The sequence below is a fragment of the Gouania willdenowi genome, chromosome 3 (genome assembly GCF_900634775.1).
Source record: "Gouania willdenowi chromosome 3, fGouWil2.1, whole genome shotgun sequence".
Classification (NCBI taxonomy): Eukaryota; Metazoa; Chordata; class Actinopteri; order Blenniiformes; family Gobiesocidae; genus Gouania; species Gouania willdenowi.
Window position 1 is genome coordinate 41,458,623 of NC_041046.1, and position 22,392 is coordinate 41,481,014.

Below are 22,392 nucleotides of genomic sequence, written 5' to 3' on the forward strand. Positions count from 1 at the left end.
GAATTTGAAATACGACTGCGAAACAAAGCATGTGCATTCGTGAAAAACCCTGCAAGCGTTAATTCATTATGATACTGTTCTGATTCCATATCCCTCCACCAATTGTTTCATCCACAGTGTGTTCACCCTCACTCAGTCAGAGGTGAGATTAATTTGATAAATTACTCAAAGAGCATAATGACTTAATCGTACAATATTTTAATCTATTGACAGCACTAGCTATCTATTGCTATTCGTTTTACGATAACACTTTGTTGTATTCTTTTCTTTTCAACATCCACTTAAGTGTCCATGAAGACAGGACAGCAGAATGTACCAGAGTGTCCACATGGGCTGTGGGCACTCAGGACCTGGCCAAGCGCAGAGGCCCCTGGGAGATGAAGTGGCGGCTGGTCTGATTGGCAGCTTCTCTGCTCCTACGATGACTTCCTGGTTGGATGCAGCCCTGGGAGCAGCGAGTGTTCGGGACGTCACTCTCACATAAGAGAACAGAGCAGGTGATGTAGACCTGCACAGATATTAGGTTTAACATATGTTAGTACTTTTAAAGCAAAGGCAGTGGGTGGATGAGTTGAGTTATAGATTAAAATAACCGCTCAATCAATCTAATTATTAACAAATTACTCACAATTGACATGTATGCAAGTAAAAAATTCAGCAGTATCACACAGAGGGGGTGAAACCACACTTTCTTTGTATGTAATGTCCTGCTACTTCAAAATAATATGCTTAATAATGTCCTCAGAGATTCACGAACTCTGATCAGACATTTGAAACCACACTCATGTGGCACCTTGATAGAAGTTTTCTCACCTCATTGTTGGCACCGATGAACTCAAAGGCCGCCATTCCAAACCTAAACTGAGACTTGGAGCTGGGGTAGATTTGTACGGTTGAGTCCTTCACACACCTGTAACAACCAGGTTGATGATGGTTTAGAACAAAGGAGAGGAAAAGCCACCACAGAGGAGGTTTTATTTGACTGTACCGACCCGTTCTCAATGATAGAGTAGCTGATGCGGGAGTTTCCAGGAGACGCCTTGCATGATTCCACAAACAGTTCTACGTCTGGCATAGACGAGGTTGCTTTGATCTGCATGAACATCATCTGATTGAGGTTGACCTCCACCGGGTAGGTGCTGGCATCCACCTTCTGTCTGAACAGCTGGCTCTGAAAGAACTCAAACTGAAAGGAGAATGACCCAAAGCCCCTCTCCTTGAAAGCGTACGGGTTCTTGTGCTTGAATCTCAGGGTGAGGTGGTTCTTCTTTGGGAATGCACAGCTAAATGCAATCTCAACATCAGCCTTTCTGGATATGGTTTTGTTTGGTTCAGCAGAGGTTATTTTGTTCTCATAAAAGATGTTGTCTTGATCTTCCTGGAAAAACATATAAATAAATCTATAAATAGAGTACACTTATGCAGCGGTAAGTTCTGACCAAATAATAGGTCACAGGCATTTTCCCGGGGGAAAATGCAGTGCAAGGATTGTGGGTTCAATTCCGTCTGGTGGCCCTCAACTTGTCTCTATCAAGCCCTGTGATTGACTGGCATCATATCGAGGGGGGTTTACATGAGGGCTGTCACTTTAACGCGTTACTTGCGATTAATTCATTACAGGAAAAAAATAACGCACTAAAAAAATTAACGTCGTTAATCGCTTCTTTTTTTGGCTACAACGGTAGAACTGGAGGAGAAGTCTTTGTGCGCATTAATTTTAATTTTTAAAGAAACAATGAATAACTTTATAAAGCCACTTTGTTATACTACAATCTTTTGATCTGCCACAATAACGTAATTTAAACGAGAAAACCTCAAGTTGAGGGCATTTCTCAGCAATATTTAGGTGAGATTAAAAAAGAGATTAATTAGATTAATTAATCAAAGAGCGTGATTAATTAATCACACAATATTTTTAAACTATGAACAGCACTAGTTTACACTGTCTAACACACTATGTTTGCTCGGATAGGCTCCAGAGTTCCCTGCGACCCTGTACAGGATAAACAAATATAGATGACAGGACGAGATACTGATATTCGAGTTCAGTGGCAGCACATCAGAATATCTCAAACATGGCTGACCACTATCAAATTTAATTTTGACTTTAGCGAATATGAGCTCCACATTTCAAGTCACTTTTTCAAGTAGGAGATTGGAAAATCCAGAGTTCTGTGTTGTTTGGAGCATTAAATCATGTTGTTAGATCCCATTTATCACGCAAGATTTCTGGCTTAGAGGAAGATCGATGGTGGGTCAGAATGCTAATGTGTGTGGTGTTGAGATTATCGGAGCACAAACACAGATCACAATCAAGAATATTCTATGCCTGACTTCTTATCTTCATGTGTGGGGTTTGTAACAGAATAAAACATTTATAATCTCCTTATGTGTGTACCGTCTTAAAACAATAAGTTGGTTGTCAAATGAGTGTAAAACATTATCTTTAAGTCTTTCTAAGTCATTTTCTGGTGCTGTACTCTTAAACTTTATATTTGTGCAAGTGACAGGATCTGAGGGTCTGTGAGTTTAGTTATTCTATTGATGATTGATGTCTGGTATTTAGTCTAACTTCATCTCTGAGGTGCTGCAGGGTCCAGATACTAACCTAATACAACACTTTTATGTTCATGTTGAGTCTGTAATATAGGACTTTTCATACAGACATCAGTTCCTTTAAAGATGCAACAAATCTATTATGATCACATTATGAATGAAGTGTCATTAGATGTTATATAAGAACAGACTCCCAGGTCTGTAGTGTTTTAACTAACCTGCTGACATCTAAAGGAGTTACATTTTTGGTGGATTTTGTACCTGAACATAAGTCCCACAGGAGGCCAGAGACACGACAGCTACTAGGTGGGTTGAGTTGGAAAGTGTTTTCAGGCTGCATTTAGTGTCTGATGAGAGTAGATGCAGTCTGTCCTCATAACGTCTTAAGAGGTCGGTTTTCTTAACCTCAACCATCATTGTTGTTTCTTTGCATGTAACTATGATGTCTGTATAACAAATAAAAAAAAATGTAAACATGTTGTTTTCATAGTCATGAAACTATGATGATAGGTTTTAACACTTCAACCAACCGTAATGTCGAACATCAACCGTCACACAACGCAGCTCTGAGTGATACACGAGTCTGTAACTGGTTTGTGACAAATGAGAGAGTGCTTAGTAAACAAAGGAGAATACACTGCAATAAGGGGAAATAAACCTCATCACACATCCATAATTTAATGGTAACTCACCCGTCAAGTGCTTCAGCAAGAAAGCAGACTGGAAAGTGATTATTCAAATCATTATCAGTTGGTGTCCAACGTATGACGTATTCTCCTGTAGTGATCATCCTACTTGAAATACCACTTGGTCCCGTCACTAATAGTTGATCAATACTGCGAAAAAAGCATTTACAAAAGGCCTCATTATCATATTTAAAGGTACAGTTTGCAACTCTTATAAAAGTGACTTTTTGTCATATTTGCTTAAGCTGTCACTATGTAAGGACAGTTTTACATCAAACTAGTAGTTTGTGTGAAAAAAACAGGCTCATTGAGTCCCCGCCCCCTGCTGCTCCTGCAGCCTTTGGCAGATTGCCAGAATGCACCGTGACTGAGCAAAAAGAACCAATCAGAGCAAGGATTGTGTTTGATAAACTGTCTGACAGCTGTTGCTCACAGGCCCCGCCCCTTTCCTGGGTTAGGGTCTTTTTTACAGTGTATGGTCTGGAGGAGTAGAATATGGAATTGGTGATTTTTCTGGTTGAAAGGTAATTACTGCTGCTTGATTTACATTATGTTTGATTTTTTTTTTTTTACACTAGAACTCTGCTGTAGACGTGTTGTTTGTGTGTGAGCTGCTGTAAGTGACACTATGTTGTTGCTGCTGTTTGTGCACAGAGAGAGAGAGAAGCGCTGAAGTAATATGCTTTTAACAGAGCATGTTATATTACTGTGATGTTGCTGTCTGCATAACGTTAGCTTGATAGCTCCTCTGAGGGAGGGACTTTAGAAAGTTTGGAGGCAGGGCAAGAGAGCAGTGGGGAGGGAGGGGGAGAGAGGGATCTGAGCGTTGCGGACTGCACCTTTAACTAAGTGCTGAAAAAACAACAGTTCAAACTTAGATACAAGGAACTCCCTATAATTATCCATCTGATAACACGTTGAATTTTTCTCAGTCCAATATGACAATTTAAACTATCGTCAACATGTATACATAGCCCCCTCCCATTCCTCATTGATTGTTTTTAGCCTGCCTATGCTAAGCTAACTAATACACATTGGACTCACTAATGGTATGGAGTTCCTTCAATATTTTCGAGGAAGACAGCCTGTTTACTGTGCAATAAGTTTAACACAAAGATTACCAGAAGGGTGAAAACATGTTCAAGTTTTTTTGTCAACAGCAGTTGGTAGGAATATGAAACACAGACTGTCAGATAATGCAGTGAAAGATGTGGAGGAGATGTTTTCCAGTTTCAACCCTCGACCTTTTGTCAGTTTAAACATTTCGAAATGTTGGTTACAGGATCATTTGAAGAAAATATATTGTCTGTACTGTATCAGTACATCACTAGTGGACACACATTGACTTTCTTACCTTGTGTGCAGTGCCATGGCTTTGATTCTGATCTCGAGGGTTGTATTGACAAAAGCTGGAAGATGGACTCCATTGGCTGGTGTTTGTGATAAAAACATAGGGAAATAATGTCCTTCAGTGCATGAAGGTGCAGAGTGTGAATCCACTGAAATCAGAGAAGAAAAATGTTGAGAAGTAAATAGTTTTAATATGAACTGTTAAGTAGGTGAAACTGTCTCCATACCATAAACACTGAACTGCAGGGGAATCTTGCTCAAAGGACAAATTGATGATCGGTAATTCTGTGGATTAATGAACATGTCATTAATGAACTCTCTGTTTGTGTCAGCTCCAAGTGCGGCCTGAACTGCTTCAGGAAGTTCATTGACTGTAGTTTGGACATCTGTAGTTGTTGTTGGCTCTTCTGTCGGCACTGAGGAAATGAAGTCATCTACCCATGGAGTAAAGGTGGTAGTTTCTGTGGTGGACGCAGTGGGCCTAAAAGCACTTTGGCGTTTAGCTCTCCGCAGAGACAATGGCTGCTTCAGTGTATAGGATCCATCAGAGTAGGCCATTAGAATATCTTTGATCGGAAAGTCTTCAACGACCAGCTCAATTGGTATGTGTCCACGATAACCAGCATATGTGTATGTCACTGAGCAGGAATCCTAAGTAATAGGAAAGCATTTTATTGACAAATACAGATTGAGCAAATCTCTTTCTTTTCAACTCTCTTTCTTCTTAAAGCAGATGACAGGTGACGACTATTTTCTTGTCTCTACAATGCAACATTACATATCCTATTGTTTTCCCAATCTCTGTACAAAGCAAGTTAGAAATCATGTTGTCACTCAATTCTTTATGGCACCCCCAGGATATACATCATTTGTTCATTTGTCTCGTATTGATATCAACTTTAAATTACCTGATCTAAAGATAAGCCTGGTTGGTTACCACAGCGCCCACACTCATAATTGTTTGAATTTGTTGCCACTCTGCATCTCACACGGTCGCCATCCGGATCAAACATTGTCAGATTGAACGTTCGAGGGCAGTTTCTTGTAACTCTGTAAAAGAGGACACAACAGATTATATTATCATGGTAACCAGAAAATAAATTAGATTTTGTCTACTACTTCTTCAGGATAATTGTTATCCAGGTTTTGTGTAACAGTCCTCTGATTACCGAACAATCGGCAGCATGGTGGAGACTGGAGGTCTGTTTGATTGTTTTGTGTCAGATCGAATCCCCAGGTCCACATGTACCATCATTCTCCAAGGTACATAACTGTTTATGTAATCTCTTATCCAGTAGCCTAGTCTATGGTAGCTGGAACTTGTTGGATATCTGTTTGAGAACATGTTAAAATAATAAGCAATATCAAACCGTTCACACTGAGCAGAGTAACAAAGGGACTCAATAAGAGTGAATATGAGCACAGATCTTCAGCATATTTGTGACAGATCTCACCGAATTTCAAAGGGCAAGGTACTGTTCAGTCTCAGTCTTGTCTTTGTCTCCATCTGGCAACATCTAATACCATAGGATCCATAAGTAGTCACAGTACTGGCTGATTGGATGGTGGCTCCACAGTTCCCATAAGCACATCTGTAAGGGTTCACATGGCAGGAATATGTGGCCTGCTTGTTACGGAGTTCCACCTGAAAAACAATCAGAAGAACCTTGTGGTGAGTTCCCCTTTATCTAAATGTTGATGTGATGATGTGAAGAATTCTCCGCGGACACCTTGATGTAAACATAACATTTGATTAATACAAAGTGAAGATGAGTGTCCGAATTAGACCCTCCATGGCAGGTCTGAGTGCAGCAGAGCCAAACGCTACCCTGAGGAACAAAGACATATATCTGACGAGAAACCTGAAACCCAACATGTGGTATCTACGGCTTTAGCTAAGGGGAGAAAGAAAGGAAGCAACAAATGTTTATTACAGTGGTAAAACTCCCATGTATCAACAAACGAAGGCCGGAGTTAGATACATTTATGGCATACAGCAGTAAATGGAGGAAGAGCAGGCATGTGAACAGGGGACTTTCAAGGGTCACAAGACAATATGACATTCCAACAGCAGTGCTCCTGAGGTGTCAAGGTCCAATTGTGAAAGCATGTGTCCAAACATCCAAAAGGCCAACACTCACATCTTGGTAAAATGTATATTGCAATAAATTAATATCATCTCAAACACTCAATACACCTCAACCTCAACACTGGATTTTGTGATATTCCTACTTCTCTATGCAAGGCACCAAAAAATAAAAGAGCATGAATATGTGACGATACAGCTGGACAATAATTATCAGTCTGATAACTTATCGGCTGCTCATGGCACATTTCTTAAATGTTTCTTTTTTCACTCAAAAAGACAATTTCAGACATTTACATAACATCCCTTTACCCTTAGACCCTGCTTTGATAGTGCCGCAATGTGCTAAGCTAGTCTCAACAGCTAAGCTAACGTTTGCTATCTTAATTAAGAGAAAAGCAAATATGGAAAATATCACCCAGTTTTCTTCTATGTACGTATGACAGTTACGTAAAAACTAAATTGGTTGACAATTTATGAAAAATACATAAGAAACTATCATACATACTGTATATATACAGTATGTATGATAGTTTCTTATGTATTTTCCATAAATATATATATATATAATATATATATATATATATGGATTGTGGTCGCTCCTAAGACATGCAGCACAGGGGCACTCCAGGACCAGACTTGGACATGCCTGATATAACCAATAAAAATAGATTTCTGTATGATAATTCCTGCTAGAATCTGATGGGTTCCCCTTCAGTGAGAGTGTATTACCTCATACGTCCCTCCTGCTTCTTTTGGCGTGACAGTCTGCGCTCCTCCGTAGTACCAGTAATTGTCGGACCACACAGAGGAAGGCATAAGCAACACATGCAGCAGCAGCAAAACGAGCGATGTCATCTTGACGAGTGGCGCCCCAAGTGTGGATTCTGCATCTTATATATTCTTCAACAAGGATGAGGTGATCACAGAACAAAAAGCCTAGTCAGTACCAAGGTTGTTTTGATTCTGTGATTTATCTGCTGCCAATGTCATGTTATGTGCACAAAGGTGGATGTATTACCACAAACAGTAAGGACTCTTAAGAGTTCATTACATCAGAGCCCAATATGTCACTCCATATCCAAGGGTGTCAAAACTTGGTAGTGCTGGGTTGCATTCATGCAGATGATAGATGTCTTTTCTTTGTTTTATATGAATCTGAATAAAGTCTCACTGGTATAAATATAAATAGTTTTAATTTCATTTGCAATTAAAATTCATTTACATTTATGTCAATCTTGAAACAAGGGCCGCTGGAAGTCATTTTGAACATGGGTTACTGTGAAAAAATGTTTGTTTTTGGACAAAAAACCTTTGAGCCCATAGGCTCATGCACATTTAAAATACATTTTTAAAAACAAATAAATGGAATGAGATTAGGACCAAAAGAACGTAAATTGTTCTGGTTGCTGGAGAGGTGCCAGGGCACTTCTCGAGCAAAGCCCAACACTACTCCCTTCATTGTAAAGCGACTTTGACCCAGAAAAGCCCTATATAAAATTGATGTATAATATTAATAACAACATTGTGCGATATGTTATTGTTCACGATATATCATCAAAACCATTCTCACCGGTAAGAATTTGTCATCCCGCGATAGAAACAATAAACTGCCCATGTCGGAAATTATTGAGGGCCATGGGCCATTTGTCCCTCAATTTAGCCAAGAAAGCCCCTGAAATCCTTGTTCCAAGGGCCAAAATGCCCCCCGAGTTTGTTGTCAACAACTTATTATTCTCTGGAGCGGAGGACTGTTCACAGAAGCTCTGCCGTCGCGAAGCCTCAACGGTGTACGCCACCGCCCCTCAAACATACACAGACGTCGGTGCTTGTCACGGTTTATACACATTTTTGCGTGCCGTCATTACTTGACTTAGCAACGTGCACCGCCATTTTAAGAGTGGTAATCATTTGCCTGACAACCACTATTTACTGCTGATTTTGCAGTCTGGGTGATTTTTATCGTATAATGCCCAAATCCTGCGTAGTATTTGGCTGTCATAACCACGCCAGGCTGAAGGAATAGATATTCTTTTACAGAATACCGACAGAAAAAGGTCAGAAACGAAAATTATGAATCCAAGCACTGAGTCGAACAAACGTAGATGGAGCTACATGGTGCCCAAAATCAAAGTGGTCGTATGTTTGCAGTAGACATTTCGTTAATGGTAGGTTGTGTATTTTGGGGATCTAATTTCTTCCTGACAGATTTTATGACATTGATTATGAATTAGCCTACATTTAAATTGTAATTTATTCAGTAATGACTGAAATGTTTATGGCTAGTATGCTAACTTGAAGAAAGTGAAATTAACAGTAAATATGCAATGCGTTGACTTGTATATGAACTGTAAGTAAGAGGTCAGAACACATTAGTCCAGTTTTAAAGTCTTTACACTGGCTCCCAGTCAGCCTCAGAACAGACTCTACAGTTCTGCTCCTAGTGTATAAATCTGTAAATGATTCAGTGAGATGATAGCAGTGTTGTAATAATCAGTTACATATTACAGATTACATGCCCAAAAATGTAATTTACTCAACCTGAGTACTGTAATCTGATTACTTGGATTACTTCCACATTAATTTAGATTTTTTAAGTTCAGGATTGGCGCTACCATTGAAAAGAATAAAAACTACTGTAAATACATCTTCTATAGGTGCTGATGGTGATACTAGCCTATACAACAAACCATGTTAAATCCAAGTTAAAGGCACTCTTTTTCTCTACTGTGTATGACTGAGAGGGAGATTTTTAATCATTTTATTGTAGATTTCAAGTTTTTACTGTTGATTTTTAAACAGTTTAATGTTTTTTGTTGTACTTTCTAATCATGTAAAGCACATTTAAATGCCTTGTGTATGAAATACGCTATACACATACATTTGCCTTGCCTTGCCTTGTGAAATAACTGGCTGAATGTACTCCTGGTTTAGGCCTAACTGTGTTTACTTAACTTGATGCCAATCAATCAGATACTACACAAGGACATTGTGTAAAGACTTTGATGATGATGTTCTCCAAACTGGTTTGAGGTTGTTTCCAGCGTCAGTAGTTTGTTAAACACATATTTTGCATCTAGGTTTAATCCTATCGGACCTTACCTGCTCACACCCTTTAATAAGAAAAACAAAGGTGTGTTTGTTAGACATAACCAAAAGAAGCTTGATGAAATATGTTGGTCATTGGCAGGGGTGGAACGTAACAAATTACATTTACTCTCGTTACTGTAATTGAGTAGCTTTTTGTGTACTTCTACTTTTTTGAGTACTTTCTAAAATCTGTAATTTTACTTTTACTTAAGTAAATTTTGTTTCAAGTAACAGTACTTTGTTACATTGGAAATAGATTCCGTTACAAAGTAAAATAAGTCCTGCACGGACGGGAGTCTGCTCCATAGATATAATATATTGTGGTGTAATTGTTTAACATTTGTGCTATTGAACATACCCTAGAGCTGTTGTTAGGATCAGCCAATAGAATGTGTATATGTCTATGGCCTGCTCTGTTGATTCACGTGACGTCAGGTTCTGTTTGGGTTTAGCACTTTTATTCTTTCTTTATTCTGTGTTCTAGTTTAACTCTTGTCTGTGTTTCAGGTATTCCTGTTTGTGGCTCCACCCCCCAGTGATGCCTGTGTACTTGGTTGGTGACTGATTAGCTCCCTTGTGTTTTCACCCAGGTGTGGCCCATTCCCAATCAGGCCTCCTCCACTATTTAGCTGAGTGCTTGGTCATAGTGTGTTTGCTGCTTCATTGTTAATGTCATTGTCTTCCCTCCTCGTGTCCTGTTGCGTTTTGTTCCCTGCTCCCTGATTTCTTCGTTCTGCCTTTTTGGGGTTTTTGGTTACCTCATTAAACATGGAGTGGTTCCAAGAACGCTATGCCCGTATTCTGCCTCCATCTCTCCTTGCATTTGGGTCCTCACCCACACCCAACCGTGACAATTGCTGCATCATGACAAAGCGAGAGCGCAAAATTTAGACGGAGGGCAGGAAGCCTGAGAATCTGCCATTTGAAATAATCAAAATGTCCATGTTTTGCATAGTTTACGGTTGCTCCAAGAGATTTTATAGAGTACCAAAGAATGTCATTCACAAAGGTGAGAAATGTGAAAAGCTCACAGAACGCCGTAAAAAGTGGAATTTAAACCTACGTCTGCGGTCGGGAGGAGCAGAGTCTGCTGATGCCCGTGTCTGTAGCGACCACTTCATCAGAGGTATGTTAGCGAGCTAACTTTGTTTTTGTGGCTGTGTTTATACTCTCTCTAAACAGCTCTGGTCCTTCCCACATCCCTCTCTTCTCCTGCATGCCCATTCGTCATGTGACACCATTCACAGAAATATGGAGCACAATAGAGGCATCTGAAGGGCCAGAAAAGTGATGCAGATGTTGCTGTCTTTCTGTTGGACAGGTAATTATTTGCTTTTCTTGGTGGGGGGTCAGAATTACCACTCTAAACAAACAAAGCTAACCAGCCAATAGTGCAACACTAAACAAGAAAAATTCACTTCTAGAGGACATAGTACTGATATACTTGGGGGGAATCCCTAAAAGATATTCTGGACAAGCCCCCAATTTGTAACCCCTCGAGGATATAAGTCAGAGGCTTTACGGCTCAAAAGATAAAACAAGACACCAAATAAAGGGAGTTTTCAAATTGAATTTTATTAGTTAAAGATGAAACCCACAGAAGCATAGTCGAATCAAAGAAACAAAATGGACTGGAGACTCTGGTCAAAATGAATAAAAGCAGTAAGGACCCTGGGCCCCACAATGGGCCAATGCACCCAGTGTCCAAAAACTACACTACAAAAAAACATAAACCACTAAACCCTTCATCAAACTTAAAAACAGAGCTGGCAGCCATCTCCAGTCCAAACTGAAACAACAAACTGACAGGGTCAGTTAGCGAGGAAAAAATAAATCATGCAGCCACCATCAGAAGTGGAGAAAGATTTTCTATGTATAAAAGTGTGTTCACACCGAATGCGACCGCAGCGCTGCAGTAGCTTCCATCACCCCTGATGTGTCATTTGCACATAGTGGTGCTATATGGTCACTTCATCGCTCTAGTGACGCAATCACCAGGGAACTGTGTGTGTGTGTGTGTGTGTTGTGTGTGTGTGTGTGTGTGTGTGTGTGTGTGTGTGTGTGTGTGTGTGTGTGTGTGTGTGTGTGTGTGTGTGTGTGTGTGTGGTGTGTGTGTGTTGAGTTGGTGACAGGGTAGAGAGATAGAGAGGATTGATCACTTCTTTTCCTTCTTGCTCCGCTTTTACGGTTTAAATGATCAACTTACGGAGAATGTGTTATGATCAGTAGTTACTGTGGTTTCCCAGAAGTTAACCGCTTTAATTTTGCCCCGGTAAATTGAGGAAGTTGTACCACCCTCCGCAGCAGCCGTCTGCACTGAAGCGGGAGGGAGCAGGGATGGTCTGCAGCCTCTGCTTTACAGACAGTGAAGGATGAGGGTTTTGTGGCATTAAGTCACTTAAAAGATTTTTCAACTTTGAGCGATGAGGTCGTGCTCGACTTCATCGCTCATATTACACGTCACGTCGCTTTAGGGGAGATAACTTGAGGTTGCGTCATTTACATTGATTTTGATGTAATCGCATTGCTTCAGTCACTTCAGTCGCATTCGGTGTGAAAGGACCTTAAGAATTTAAATACATAGAAGAAACGTAGAATGATCATTTGGGTCACACCACAAGAATCATCTAAACTGACTAAAAATACTGTAAATTCAGTTTAATCTTAAAATGCACATCTAAAATAAAGTGGAATAATTACTGCTGTTAATTTGGTCATTACATTATTCGTAGTTCACCCTTAACAAGTCTGCAAATACAACACAAAGGTATCCTTCCACCCGTTGTTTCATCCTCAGTGTGTTCACCCTCACTCATAATCAGAGGTGGGCAGTGGCTGGTATTTGGTTTTGGACCTCCTGGATCTGTAGACCACCACTCCAACAAACAGGAGGCAGCTCGCAACCAGGACCACATTCAAGACTTGGCTCAGGTTCAAGAAGGGCGCTGCAAAGGGACAGAGAAAACCTCACATTTCACTTGTTTTAACTTTTTTTTTTTTTGCCATCCATCCATCCAACTATTTTAAACAATATGATGTAGGATCAAGGTCCTGTATATATTAAAGACCTGTTAATGCCCTATCAACCGGGCAGAACACTTTGCTGTCAGTTTGCTGGTCTAATGGAAGTTCCAAACGTGTGTAGAAGTAGAACAGGAGGCAAAGCGTTTAGGTACCAGACTGTTCGCCTTTGGAACCAGCTCCCAGTTTTAGTATGGGAGGCTTTTACTCTCTCCACATTTAAGGCTTAAATCAAAACCTACTTATTTGCAAAAGCTTATAACATATAATAGCTTTAACCTAACGATTAGGAACAAAGCCCTAAACCTTTAAGATTATATAGTAGAACACCAAAATTAGATTCAAACACAATTCACCACCAACACATAGTACACATAACGGGCGCTGTCCAGAAAGACACAGTGGTGCCAGGTTGTAGTTAATAACCTGTTGTAATCAACTGCTGACACACCATGCGACCCCATACTCATTCTCATTCCACTCACACAGAGTCACTGGAGTTGCTCTGTTCCTCAGACAAAGGTCTTCTCTGCCTTTTTTTTGCTGGCTCCACCATGATATAAGTTTGAGAAAGGAAATTTGTAGACAACCGTGTGCAGCCACTGGTTGGTCATCATCTAGCATTAGTTTGTAGTTTGGGCTGCCGTAAAGCACCGGGTCGGAAGCAGGGAAAGTTGCAAGTGCGCTTTTCTGGCCAGAGACAGCAGGGATAGTTGAAAGACCGCCCAGTCACCCCATAATCACTTGTATTACTCTCACAGGGACTACGAGAAGGATTTATTAAGGTGAAAAAGTTACTTAGTTCTGCTTTAAGATATTTGTATTTTAATAGCGCTTCAAGATGACTAATGTAATATGCGCTATATAAATAAAGTTGAATTTAATCGAAATATTTCTAAACTCGTTGATCTCACCTGTTTTTCACCATTTAAACATAATATTCATTGGACATGACTGATTGCTTCTCATAATCTCACTCTAATCACCCATCCTTTTACATCTCCTCACACTCACTTTAATCCACTTCTCCATTGACCTCTGTTGGCATTTATTTCATCTATTGCAGGGTAATGCTTTGTCCATAACTCTATCTAATTGTATTCTTTTTAATTTATTGCCAAAACACGAAGACGGGGCAGCAAAATGTACCTGAGCGTCCATTTGGGCTGTCCAATGACCTGGTCAAGTGCAGAGGCCCCTGAGAGATGAGGTGGCGGCTGGTCTGACTGGCAGCTTCTCTCCTCCCACGATGACTTCCTGGTTGGATGCAGCCCTGAGAACAGCGAGTGTTCGGGATGCTGGTCTCACATAGGAGAACAGAGCAGGTGATGTAGACCTGCACAGATATTAAGTTTAACATATATGTTAGCGCTTTTAAAGCTAAGGCAGTGGATGGATAAACCAAGTCTACTTTGTGTTACTCACAATACCTCAAAGCAGGACTTGAGTTATAGATGAAAATGACCTCTCAATCAATCTAATTATTAACTATTTATTCACAATTGACATGTATGCAAGTAAAAAATTCAGCAGTATCACACAGAGGGGGGAAACCACACTTTCTTTGTATGTAATGTCCTGCTACTTCAAAATAATGTGCTTAATAATGTCCTCAGAGATTCACAAACTCTGATCAGACATTTGAAACCACACTCATGTGGCACCTTGATAGAAGTTTTCTCACCTCATTGTTGGCACCGATGAACTCAAAGGCCGCCATTCCAAACCTAAACTGAGACGTGGAGCTGGGGTAGACTTGTACGGTTGAGTCCTTCACACACCTGTAGCAACACAGTTGATGATGGTTTAAAACAAAGGAGAGGAAAAGCCACCACAGAGGAGGTTTTATTTGACTGTACCGACCCGTTCTCAATGATAGAGTAGCTGATGCGGGAGTTGGGGTTATCCTCAGGAGTCGCCTTGCATGATTCCACAAACAGTTCTACGTCTGGCATAGACGAGGTTGCTTCGATCTGCATGAACATCATCTGATTGAGGTTGACCTCCACCGGGTAGGTGCTGGCATCCACCTGCTGCCTGAACAGCTGGCTCTGAAAGAACTCAAACTGAAAGGAGAATGACCCAAAGCCCCTCTCCTTGAAAGCGTACGGGTTCTTGTGCTTGAATCCCAGGGTGAGGTTGTTCTTCTTTGGGAATGCACAGCAAAATGCAATCTCAACATCAGCCTTTCTGGATATGGTTTTGTTTGGTTCAGCAGAGGTTATTCCATTCTTATACAGAATGTTGTCTTGATCTTCCTGGAAAAAACATAAAAATAAAACTATAGATAGAATATACTTATGCAATGGTAAGTTGTGACCAAATATTAGGTCACATTAATTTTCCTGGGCAAAACTTGTCTCTATCAAGCCCTGCGACTGGCATCATATTGATGGGGGTTTACACTGCCTTATGCCCTATGTTTGCTGGGATAGACTCCAGAATCCCCTGCGAACCTGTACAGGATAAACAAGCATAGATGACAAGACGAGATACCGATATCTGAGTTCAGTGGCAGCACATCGAAATATCTCAAACAGGGCTAACCGCTATAAATTTAGCTTTACTTACTTCACTTTTTATAGTAGGAGGTTTGGATTTGTTCGGATTATTAGATCATGTTGTTGGATCCCGTTTGATCGCGCAAGATTTCTGGCTCAGAGGAAGATCGATAGTGCGTCAGAATGGTAATGTGTGTGGTGTTGAGATTATCGGAGCACAAACACATGATCAGAACTATTCTATGCCTGTCTTCTTATGTTCATCTGTGGGGTTTGTAATGGAATAAAAAATCTCCTTATGTGTGTACCCTGTTTTAAAACACTGAGTTTGTTGTCAAATGAGTGTAAAACATTATCTTTGTCTTTCTATGTATTTTTCAGTTGCTGTACTCTTAAACTTCATATTTATGCAAGTGTCAAGATCTGATGGTCTGTGGGTTTAGTTATTCTATTGATGATTGATGTCTTGTGCTAATTTCAGTTCCGTTTTTTACGTTTTTTGTGTCCGGTCTTTAGTTTTTTTAACTTCATCTCTAAAGTGCTGCAGGGTCCAGATACTAACTTGATACAACACTTTTATGTTAATGTAGACTCAGACTTTATGTAAATGCAGAGTCCCAGGTCTGTAGTCTCTTAACTTACCTGCTGACATCTAAAGGAATTTATTGTTTTGATGGATTTCGTACCTCAACATAAGTCCCACAGGAGTCCAGAGACATGACGGCCACTAGGTGGGTTGAGTTGGAAAGTGTTTTCAGGCTGCATTCAGAAGAAGTGTATGATGAGCGTAGATGCAGACTGTCCTCGTAACTTCTTAAGAGGTAGGTTTTCTCCACCTCAACCATCATTGTAGTTTCATTGCATGTAACTATGGCCTCTATGTAAAAAAATTACAATTTTTCTAAACATGTTGTTTTCATAGTCATGGAAATATGATGATCGGTTTGAACACTTAAACCAACCGTAATGTCCAACATCGACCGTCACACAACGGAGCTCTGAGTGATACACTCGTCTGTACCTGGTTTGTGACAAAGGAGAGAGTGCTCAGTAAACAAAGAATAACATACTGTTTCTTGCATGTATATTGCTATGGGTGTAAAAGTTGATTATTTCTACTTGTATAATATCAGCCTTCAGTTAATCAAAAAAAAAAGGCTTAATTTCTGGCAAAACAAAACTCTTAACATGTCCCAACTTAGAACTGAGCTGCTTGTAGGGCTGCAGTCATGCAAGAATATGAATAAAATGTGAAACTAACATCGCTTACTGTATTTATCTCTGTGACATGCAGTCAGGGAAAGCAATAAGGGGAAATAAACCTCAGCACACATCCATAATGTAATGGTAACTCACCTGTCAAGTCCTTCCGCAAGAAAGCAGACTGGAAAGTGATCATGCAATTCATAATCAGTTGGTGTCCAACGTATGACAAATTCTCCTGTAGCGATCTTCCTACTTGAAATACCACTTGGTCCCGTCACTAATACTTTATAGATACTGCAAAAAAAAGCATTTACAAAGGGCCTCAATATCATATTTAACTAAGGTGCTGAAAAAAGTCCCAATAATTATTCATCTAATAACACGTTGAATTTTTCTCAGTCCGATATAACAATTGAAACTATCGTCAACCTGATAACATAGCCTCCTCTCATTCCTCATTGATGGTTTTTAGCCGGCCTGGTGCTAAGCTAACTAAAACACATTGAACTCAGTAATGGTACCGAGTTCCTTCAATATCTTAGAGGACGACAGCCTGTTTACTGTGCAATAAGTGTAACAGTGTTTCATTATCTATAAAAAAAAAAAACCAGGCACTCCAAAATTGAAAAAATCTAAATGAGGAAAGAGGTACTAAAAAACCTTTTATTTTAATGGCCAAATCATTAAAAAGCTAACATGTTTTTGACGAAGCATGGTCTTCGTCAGTGCTAACAAACATTTCTGGTTGTTGTCACACCTATTTATAGACATCAGCCAATTAAAAACAGTCACATGAGACAAGCAAGATGAGTCCTCCCACCAGTCTCACTCACTGGTACCATATGTTGGCCACTCCCACACCTTGTGATGGGAGCCAATCACAGACTCAGACAGAACAATGAAAGGCAGAAACAGGTGATGTAACTTAAATAATCAGCAACACATGAAAGAGAGAACAAACCTGAAAAACAATAAAAATGAGACGACCCAACATATGTTACAAAAAAACACATTTTGTTCCCTCTTGTCTCTGACAACAACCAGAAATGTTGGTTTATTTTCTTTCCTCGTTTTGATTTTTTAGATTTTGAAGTGCCTGGTTTCCCCTTTTTTTTTGACACATTTCTTCCCCTTTTGTTTCCAAGAACACCCAAAACTGCTATAGTTTAAACACTTTGAGTAGCTAGTCATCTCCTTGCCTTTGTTTTTCATTATTCTTTACCTGAAAAGTTGCCACAGGCCCTAAACTTAAGTCAACAGAGTTTGGAAGGAATATGAAACACAGACTGTCAGAGAATGCAGTGAAAGGAGATATTTTCCAGTTTCAACTATCTGACCTTTTGTCACTTTAAAAGTTTATACATTTTGGTTGCAGGACCAGTTGGAGAAAATATATTGTCTGTACTGTATCAGTGCATCATTGGTGGACACACATTGACTTTCTTACCTTGTGTACAGTGCTATGGCTTTGATTCTGATCTCAAGGGTTGTATTGACAAAAGCTGGAAGATGGACTCCATTGGCTGGTGTTGGTGGTGAAAACAAAGGGAAATAATGTCCTTCAGTGCATGAAGGTGCAGAGTGTGAATCCACTGAAATCAGAGAAGAAGAATGTTGAGAAGTAAATAGTTTTAATATGAACTGTTAAGTAGGTGAAACTGTCTCCATACCATAAACACTGAACTGCAGGGGAATCTTGCTCAAAGGACGGATTGATGATCGGTAATTCTGTGGATTAATGAACATGTCATTAATGAACTCTCTGTTTGTGTCAGCTTCAAATGCGGCCTGAACTGCTTCAGGAAGTTCATTGACTGTAGTTTGGACATCTGTAGTTGTTGTTGGCTCTTCTGTAGGAACTGAGGAAATGAAGTCATCTCTCCGTGGAATAAAGGTGGTAGTTTCTGTGGTGGACGTTGTGGGCCTAGATGTTGTTGGCTCTTCCGTGGACACTGAGGAACTGGAGTCATCTATCCATGGATTAAAGGTGGTACCTTCTGTGGTGGACGCAGTGGGCCTAAAAGCACTTTGGCGTTTAGCTCTCCGCAGAGACAATGGCTGCTTCAGTGTATAGGATCCATCAGAGTAGGCCAATAGAATATTTTTTTTAGGAAAGTCTTCAACGACCAGCTCAATTGGTATGTGTCCACGTCGACCAGCATATGTGTATGTCACTGAGCAGGAATCCTAAGGAAGGGAAAGCATTTCATTAACAAATACAGATTTAATAAATCATATTTCTTTCTCCATTCTTTTTAAAGCAGATGACAGATGATGACTATTTTCTTGTTTTTACAATGCAACATTACATCTGCTAATGTTTTTCCCCAATCTCTTTACAAATCAAGTTAGAAATAATGTTGTCACTCAATTCTTTAAAGAGTAACTAAACACCTGCTTTCTACTGACCTGCCACTAGGGGGGAAATTTAAAAAATGTCTTGATTATGGCCGTTTCTCCTGACGCAGTAAGACACGCCCACTCGGACAGCCAGTTCAGTGCTGGCCATATTGCTCACAAACTGTCCCTGCTCTACTCTCATCATGAGCCTCAGAACACTGCGGCCACACACAAACACACACCGCAGTGATAAATACATGTACGTTTGCACACACGCAGAGACAGACAGGGATATGCACACGATGTGTCTGTACATACACACACAGCTCTGATTAGCGCACAATCTGCTCTTTATAGAAGCACAAAGTCAAAAACATCACCGCTGGGGGGTCTGGCCCACTCAGCACGAGCATTGTACCCATTCACTTGTGACACAGGTTTTTTTTTTTTAATAGGATAATAGCTAATTTTTGTTATTGTAAGTTTGAATGTATTATTATTATCATTAAAAATAGAAAGAAACTATTGTGTTTGTGTAAGATTTGACAGTTGGATATCTTGAGTTTAAGTGCCTTTATTACATTGTTATTAATGCAGTGCCAGGTGAGATGGATGCGCACAGCACCGAGCTCATTGGACCACCTGCTGCTCTGAACCCAGAGGTTGAGGATATTTTTCTGGATCTATCAAAGCTGTGGCCATACCAGCCTGTCATTGCCCAATCTCGTTAGATCTCGGAAGCTATGTAGGTCTGGGCCTGGTTAGTAGATGGATTGAGACCACTGAGAATTCCAGGTGCCACAGTGGGGGACAGTCGCTCCAGTGGTATCTGTCATTGTGTTCTTGGGCAAGACGCTTCACCCACATTGCTTAGTATGAATATAGTGTGTGAGTGAGTGTTGGTGGTGGTCGGAGGGGCCAATGGCGCATTATGGCAGCCTCGCTTCCGTCAGTCTGCACCAGGGCAGCTGTGGCTACAACAGTAGCTTACCACCACTAAGTGTGGCATGAAAGAATAATGCTTAAATTCTGTAAAGCGCTTTGAGTGTCTATGATAAAGCGCTATACTGTATACATTGTAGTATAACAGTTTTCTTTTCTTTTTTAGCCCAATTGTTAAAAAAAACTACTTGGTGCCAATTATTAAATCAGGGTGCCTCTGTATATACTGTAGCTGAGCCCATTTTGTGATGCTCAAAAAAAAGTAGACAAATAATAATTGTGCCCAACCAAGCTTTTTACATGCCCCCCAAGGACTAAGGTCTGGTGACGGGTCTGCTGCAGGGGCTGTTTCACACACGGAACATTAGACTTCCTCAATAAAACTGTCAATCAATGCAATCCGTTTCAGCCAAAAGCAAAATTCAATTGTAATAGTCAGCATTCAATCCTGATTGGCCAGAAACTGACATTTCACAACTACATAAATACACAAAATTAAAATACTTTTACTAAAATGTTAAAAGTTGGACTAGAACAATCAACAGCACTACTTAATACCCAAATACATATGTATTCAGTAGAAAAAAGTGGATTTGGGGTTAAGTTACTCTTTAAAGCACTTCCAAGATTTACATCATTACCTTTGTGAATTTGTCTCCTATTAATATCAACTATAAATTATTACATTTCTTGTTCGTAGAAAATTACCTGATCTAAAGATAAGCCTGGTTGGTTACCGCAGCGCCCACACTCATAATTGCTTGAATTTGTTGCCACTCTGCAACTCACACGGTCGCCATCCGGATCAAACATGTTCAGATTGAATGTTCGAGGGCAGTTTCTTGTAACTCTGTAAAAGAAGACAAGACTACTCACAAACTATATTCCCATGGTAACCAGGAAATAAATTAGATTTTGTCTACTACTTCTTCAGGATAATTGTTATCCAGGTTTTGTGTAACAGTCCTCTGATTACCGAACAATCGGCAGCATGGTGGAGACGGGAGGTCTGTTTGATTGTTTTGTGTCAGATCGAATCCCCAGGTCCACATGTACCATCATTCTCCAAGGTACGTAACTGTTTTTGTAATCTCTTATCCAGTAGCCTAGTCTATGGTACCTGGAACTTGTTGGATATCTGTTTGAGAACATGTTAAAATAATAAGCGTTAGGTAGAAAGACAGCAATATCAAACCGTTCACACTGAGCAGAGTAACAAAGGGACTCAAAAAGAGTGAATATGAGCACAGATCTTCAGCATATTTGTGACAAATCTCACCGAATTTCAAAGGGCAAGTTACTGTTCAGTCTCAGTCTTGTCTTTGTCTCCTTCTGGCACCATCTAATACGATAGGATCCATAAGTAGTCATAGTGCTGATTGATTGGATGGTGGCTCCACAGTTCCCATAAGCACATCTGTAAGGGTTCACATTGCAGTAATATGTGGCCTGCTTGTTACGGAGTTCAACCTGAAAAACAATCAGAAGATCCTCAACACTGGATTTTTTTGTGATCTTCCTTCTTGTCAATGCAAAGCACCATAAAATAAAGCAGCATGAATACGTGACGATACGACTGGACAATAATTATCAGTCTGATAAGTTATCGGCTGCTCATGGCACATTTCTTAAATGTTTCTTTTTTCACTCAAAAAGACAGTTTCAGGCAATTACATAACATCTCTTTACCCTTAGACCCTGCCCAGTCAATGCTGAAATGTGCTAAGCTAATTTCAACAGCTAAGCTAACTTTTGCTATCTTAATTACGAGAAAAGCAAATATTGAAAATATCACCCAGTTTTCTTCTATGTTTAACAATTTCATCAAAACAAAGCACCATCTTAAATGATTTCATCACATGTGAGTAAAATTATCGTAATGACACCATATTGGATCATCTCTTTAGCTTTCAGAAACTCGTTGAATTTCTAAAAATTTGTTAATTAATTTATTAATTAATAAATGTAGTAAATCTAGTCATATGTTTAAGAGGACGAAAGAAAGTATTTGAGCAGTCCATGTCATTAAAAACGCGAGCATTAAACTTCTGCTCTGACAAATATTTTAATTGTTATTTTTTACCGAAACATCTATTCAGTATCTGTCTGTGAACAAAGGTAGTTGAATAGTTGGTAGTTAATTATTTTAAGGACGATGCTTGTCATTAACGAATGCGCTTTTTTTGGTTGGCAATTTTGGTGAAAAAAACATAAGAAAATATACATACAGTATATATATTTGTACAATCATTTCTTGGACTTGTTTCTGGATCTCAGCTATCCTGCATGTTTTCAATAATGTAACTGATAATGAGCTAGACTTTACAATTGTCTGTGGTGGACCATGGCAGCATCTAAAACATGCAGCACAGGGGCTCTCCAGGACCACACTTGGACATGCCTGATATAACCAATAAAAATAGATTTCTGTATGATATTTCTGCTAGAATCTGATGGGTTCCCCCTCAGTGAGATTGCATTACCTCATACGTCCCTCCTGCTCCTTTTGGCGTGACAGTCTGCGCTCCTCCGTAGTACCAGTAGATGTAGGACCATACAGAGGAAGGCATGAGCAGCACAAGCAGCAACAGCAGAACAAGTGATGTCATCTTGA

General features: G+C 39.9%; 2 protein-coding genes across 2 annotated transcripts; both read right to left on the bottom strand.

Annotated features, from left to right (window-relative positions):
- Positions 1-343: 343 nt before the first annotated feature.
- LOC114480325 (CUB and zona pellucida-like domain-containing protein 1) lies at positions 344-7,536 on the bottom strand. Its single transcript, XM_028474355.1, has 8 exons — positions 7,411-7,536; positions 6,047-6,237; positions 3,249-3,392; positions 3,087-3,145; positions 2,818-3,002; positions 993-1,378; positions 814-910; positions 344-508 (listed from the first exon to the last, which is right to left on the bottom strand). Exons 1-8 carry the CDS (start codon positions 7,534-7,536, stop codon positions 344-346), a joined length of 1,353 nt encoding a protein of 450 aa, XP_028330156.1.
- Positions 7,537-11,936: 4,400 nt separating this feature from the next.
- LOC114460857 (uncharacterized) lies at positions 11,937-22,392 on the bottom strand. Its single transcript, XM_028442726.1, has 13 exons — positions 22,262-22,392; positions 21,058-21,248; positions 20,755-20,916; positions 20,487-20,628; positions 18,167-18,683; positions 17,944-18,088; positions 16,647-16,790; positions 16,253-16,311; positions 15,977-16,167; positions 14,653-15,047; positions 14,474-14,570; positions 13,939-14,125; positions 11,937-12,713 (listed from the first exon to the last, which is right to left on the bottom strand). Exons 1-13 carry the CDS (start codon positions 22,385-22,387, stop codon positions 12,577-12,579), a joined length of 2,493 nt encoding a protein of 830 aa, XP_028298527.1. The 5' UTR covers positions 22,388-22,392; the 3' UTR covers positions 11,937-12,576.

Excerpts from the sequence above, each read along its gene's own strand:
- LOC114480325 (XM_028474355.1), bottom strand. The coding sequence starts at position 7,536 with ATGACATCGCTCGTTTTGCTGCTGCTGCATGTGTTGCTTATGCCTTCC. Across the intron at positions 911-992 it reads TACTCTATCATTGAGAACGG|GTGTGTGAAGGACTCAACCG; the intron begins GTCGGTACAGTC and ends TGGTTGTTACAG. Across the intron at positions 509-813 it reads TCATCGGTGCCAACAATGAG|GTCTACATCACCTGCTCTGT; the intron begins GTGAGAAAACTT and ends ATATCTGTGCAG.
- LOC114460857 (XM_028442726.1), bottom strand. The coding sequence starts at position 22,387 with ATGACATCACTTGTTCTGCTGTTGCTGCTTGTGCTGCTCATGCCTTCC. Across the intron at positions 21,249-22,261 it reads GAGCAGGAGGGACGTATGAG|GTTGAACTCCGTAACAAGCA; the intron begins GTAATGCAATCT and ends ATTGTTTTTCAG. Across the intron at positions 16,168-16,252 it reads GGTCGATGTTGGACATTACG|AGGCCATAGTTACATGCAAT; the intron begins GTTGGTTTAAGT and ends TTTTTTACATAG.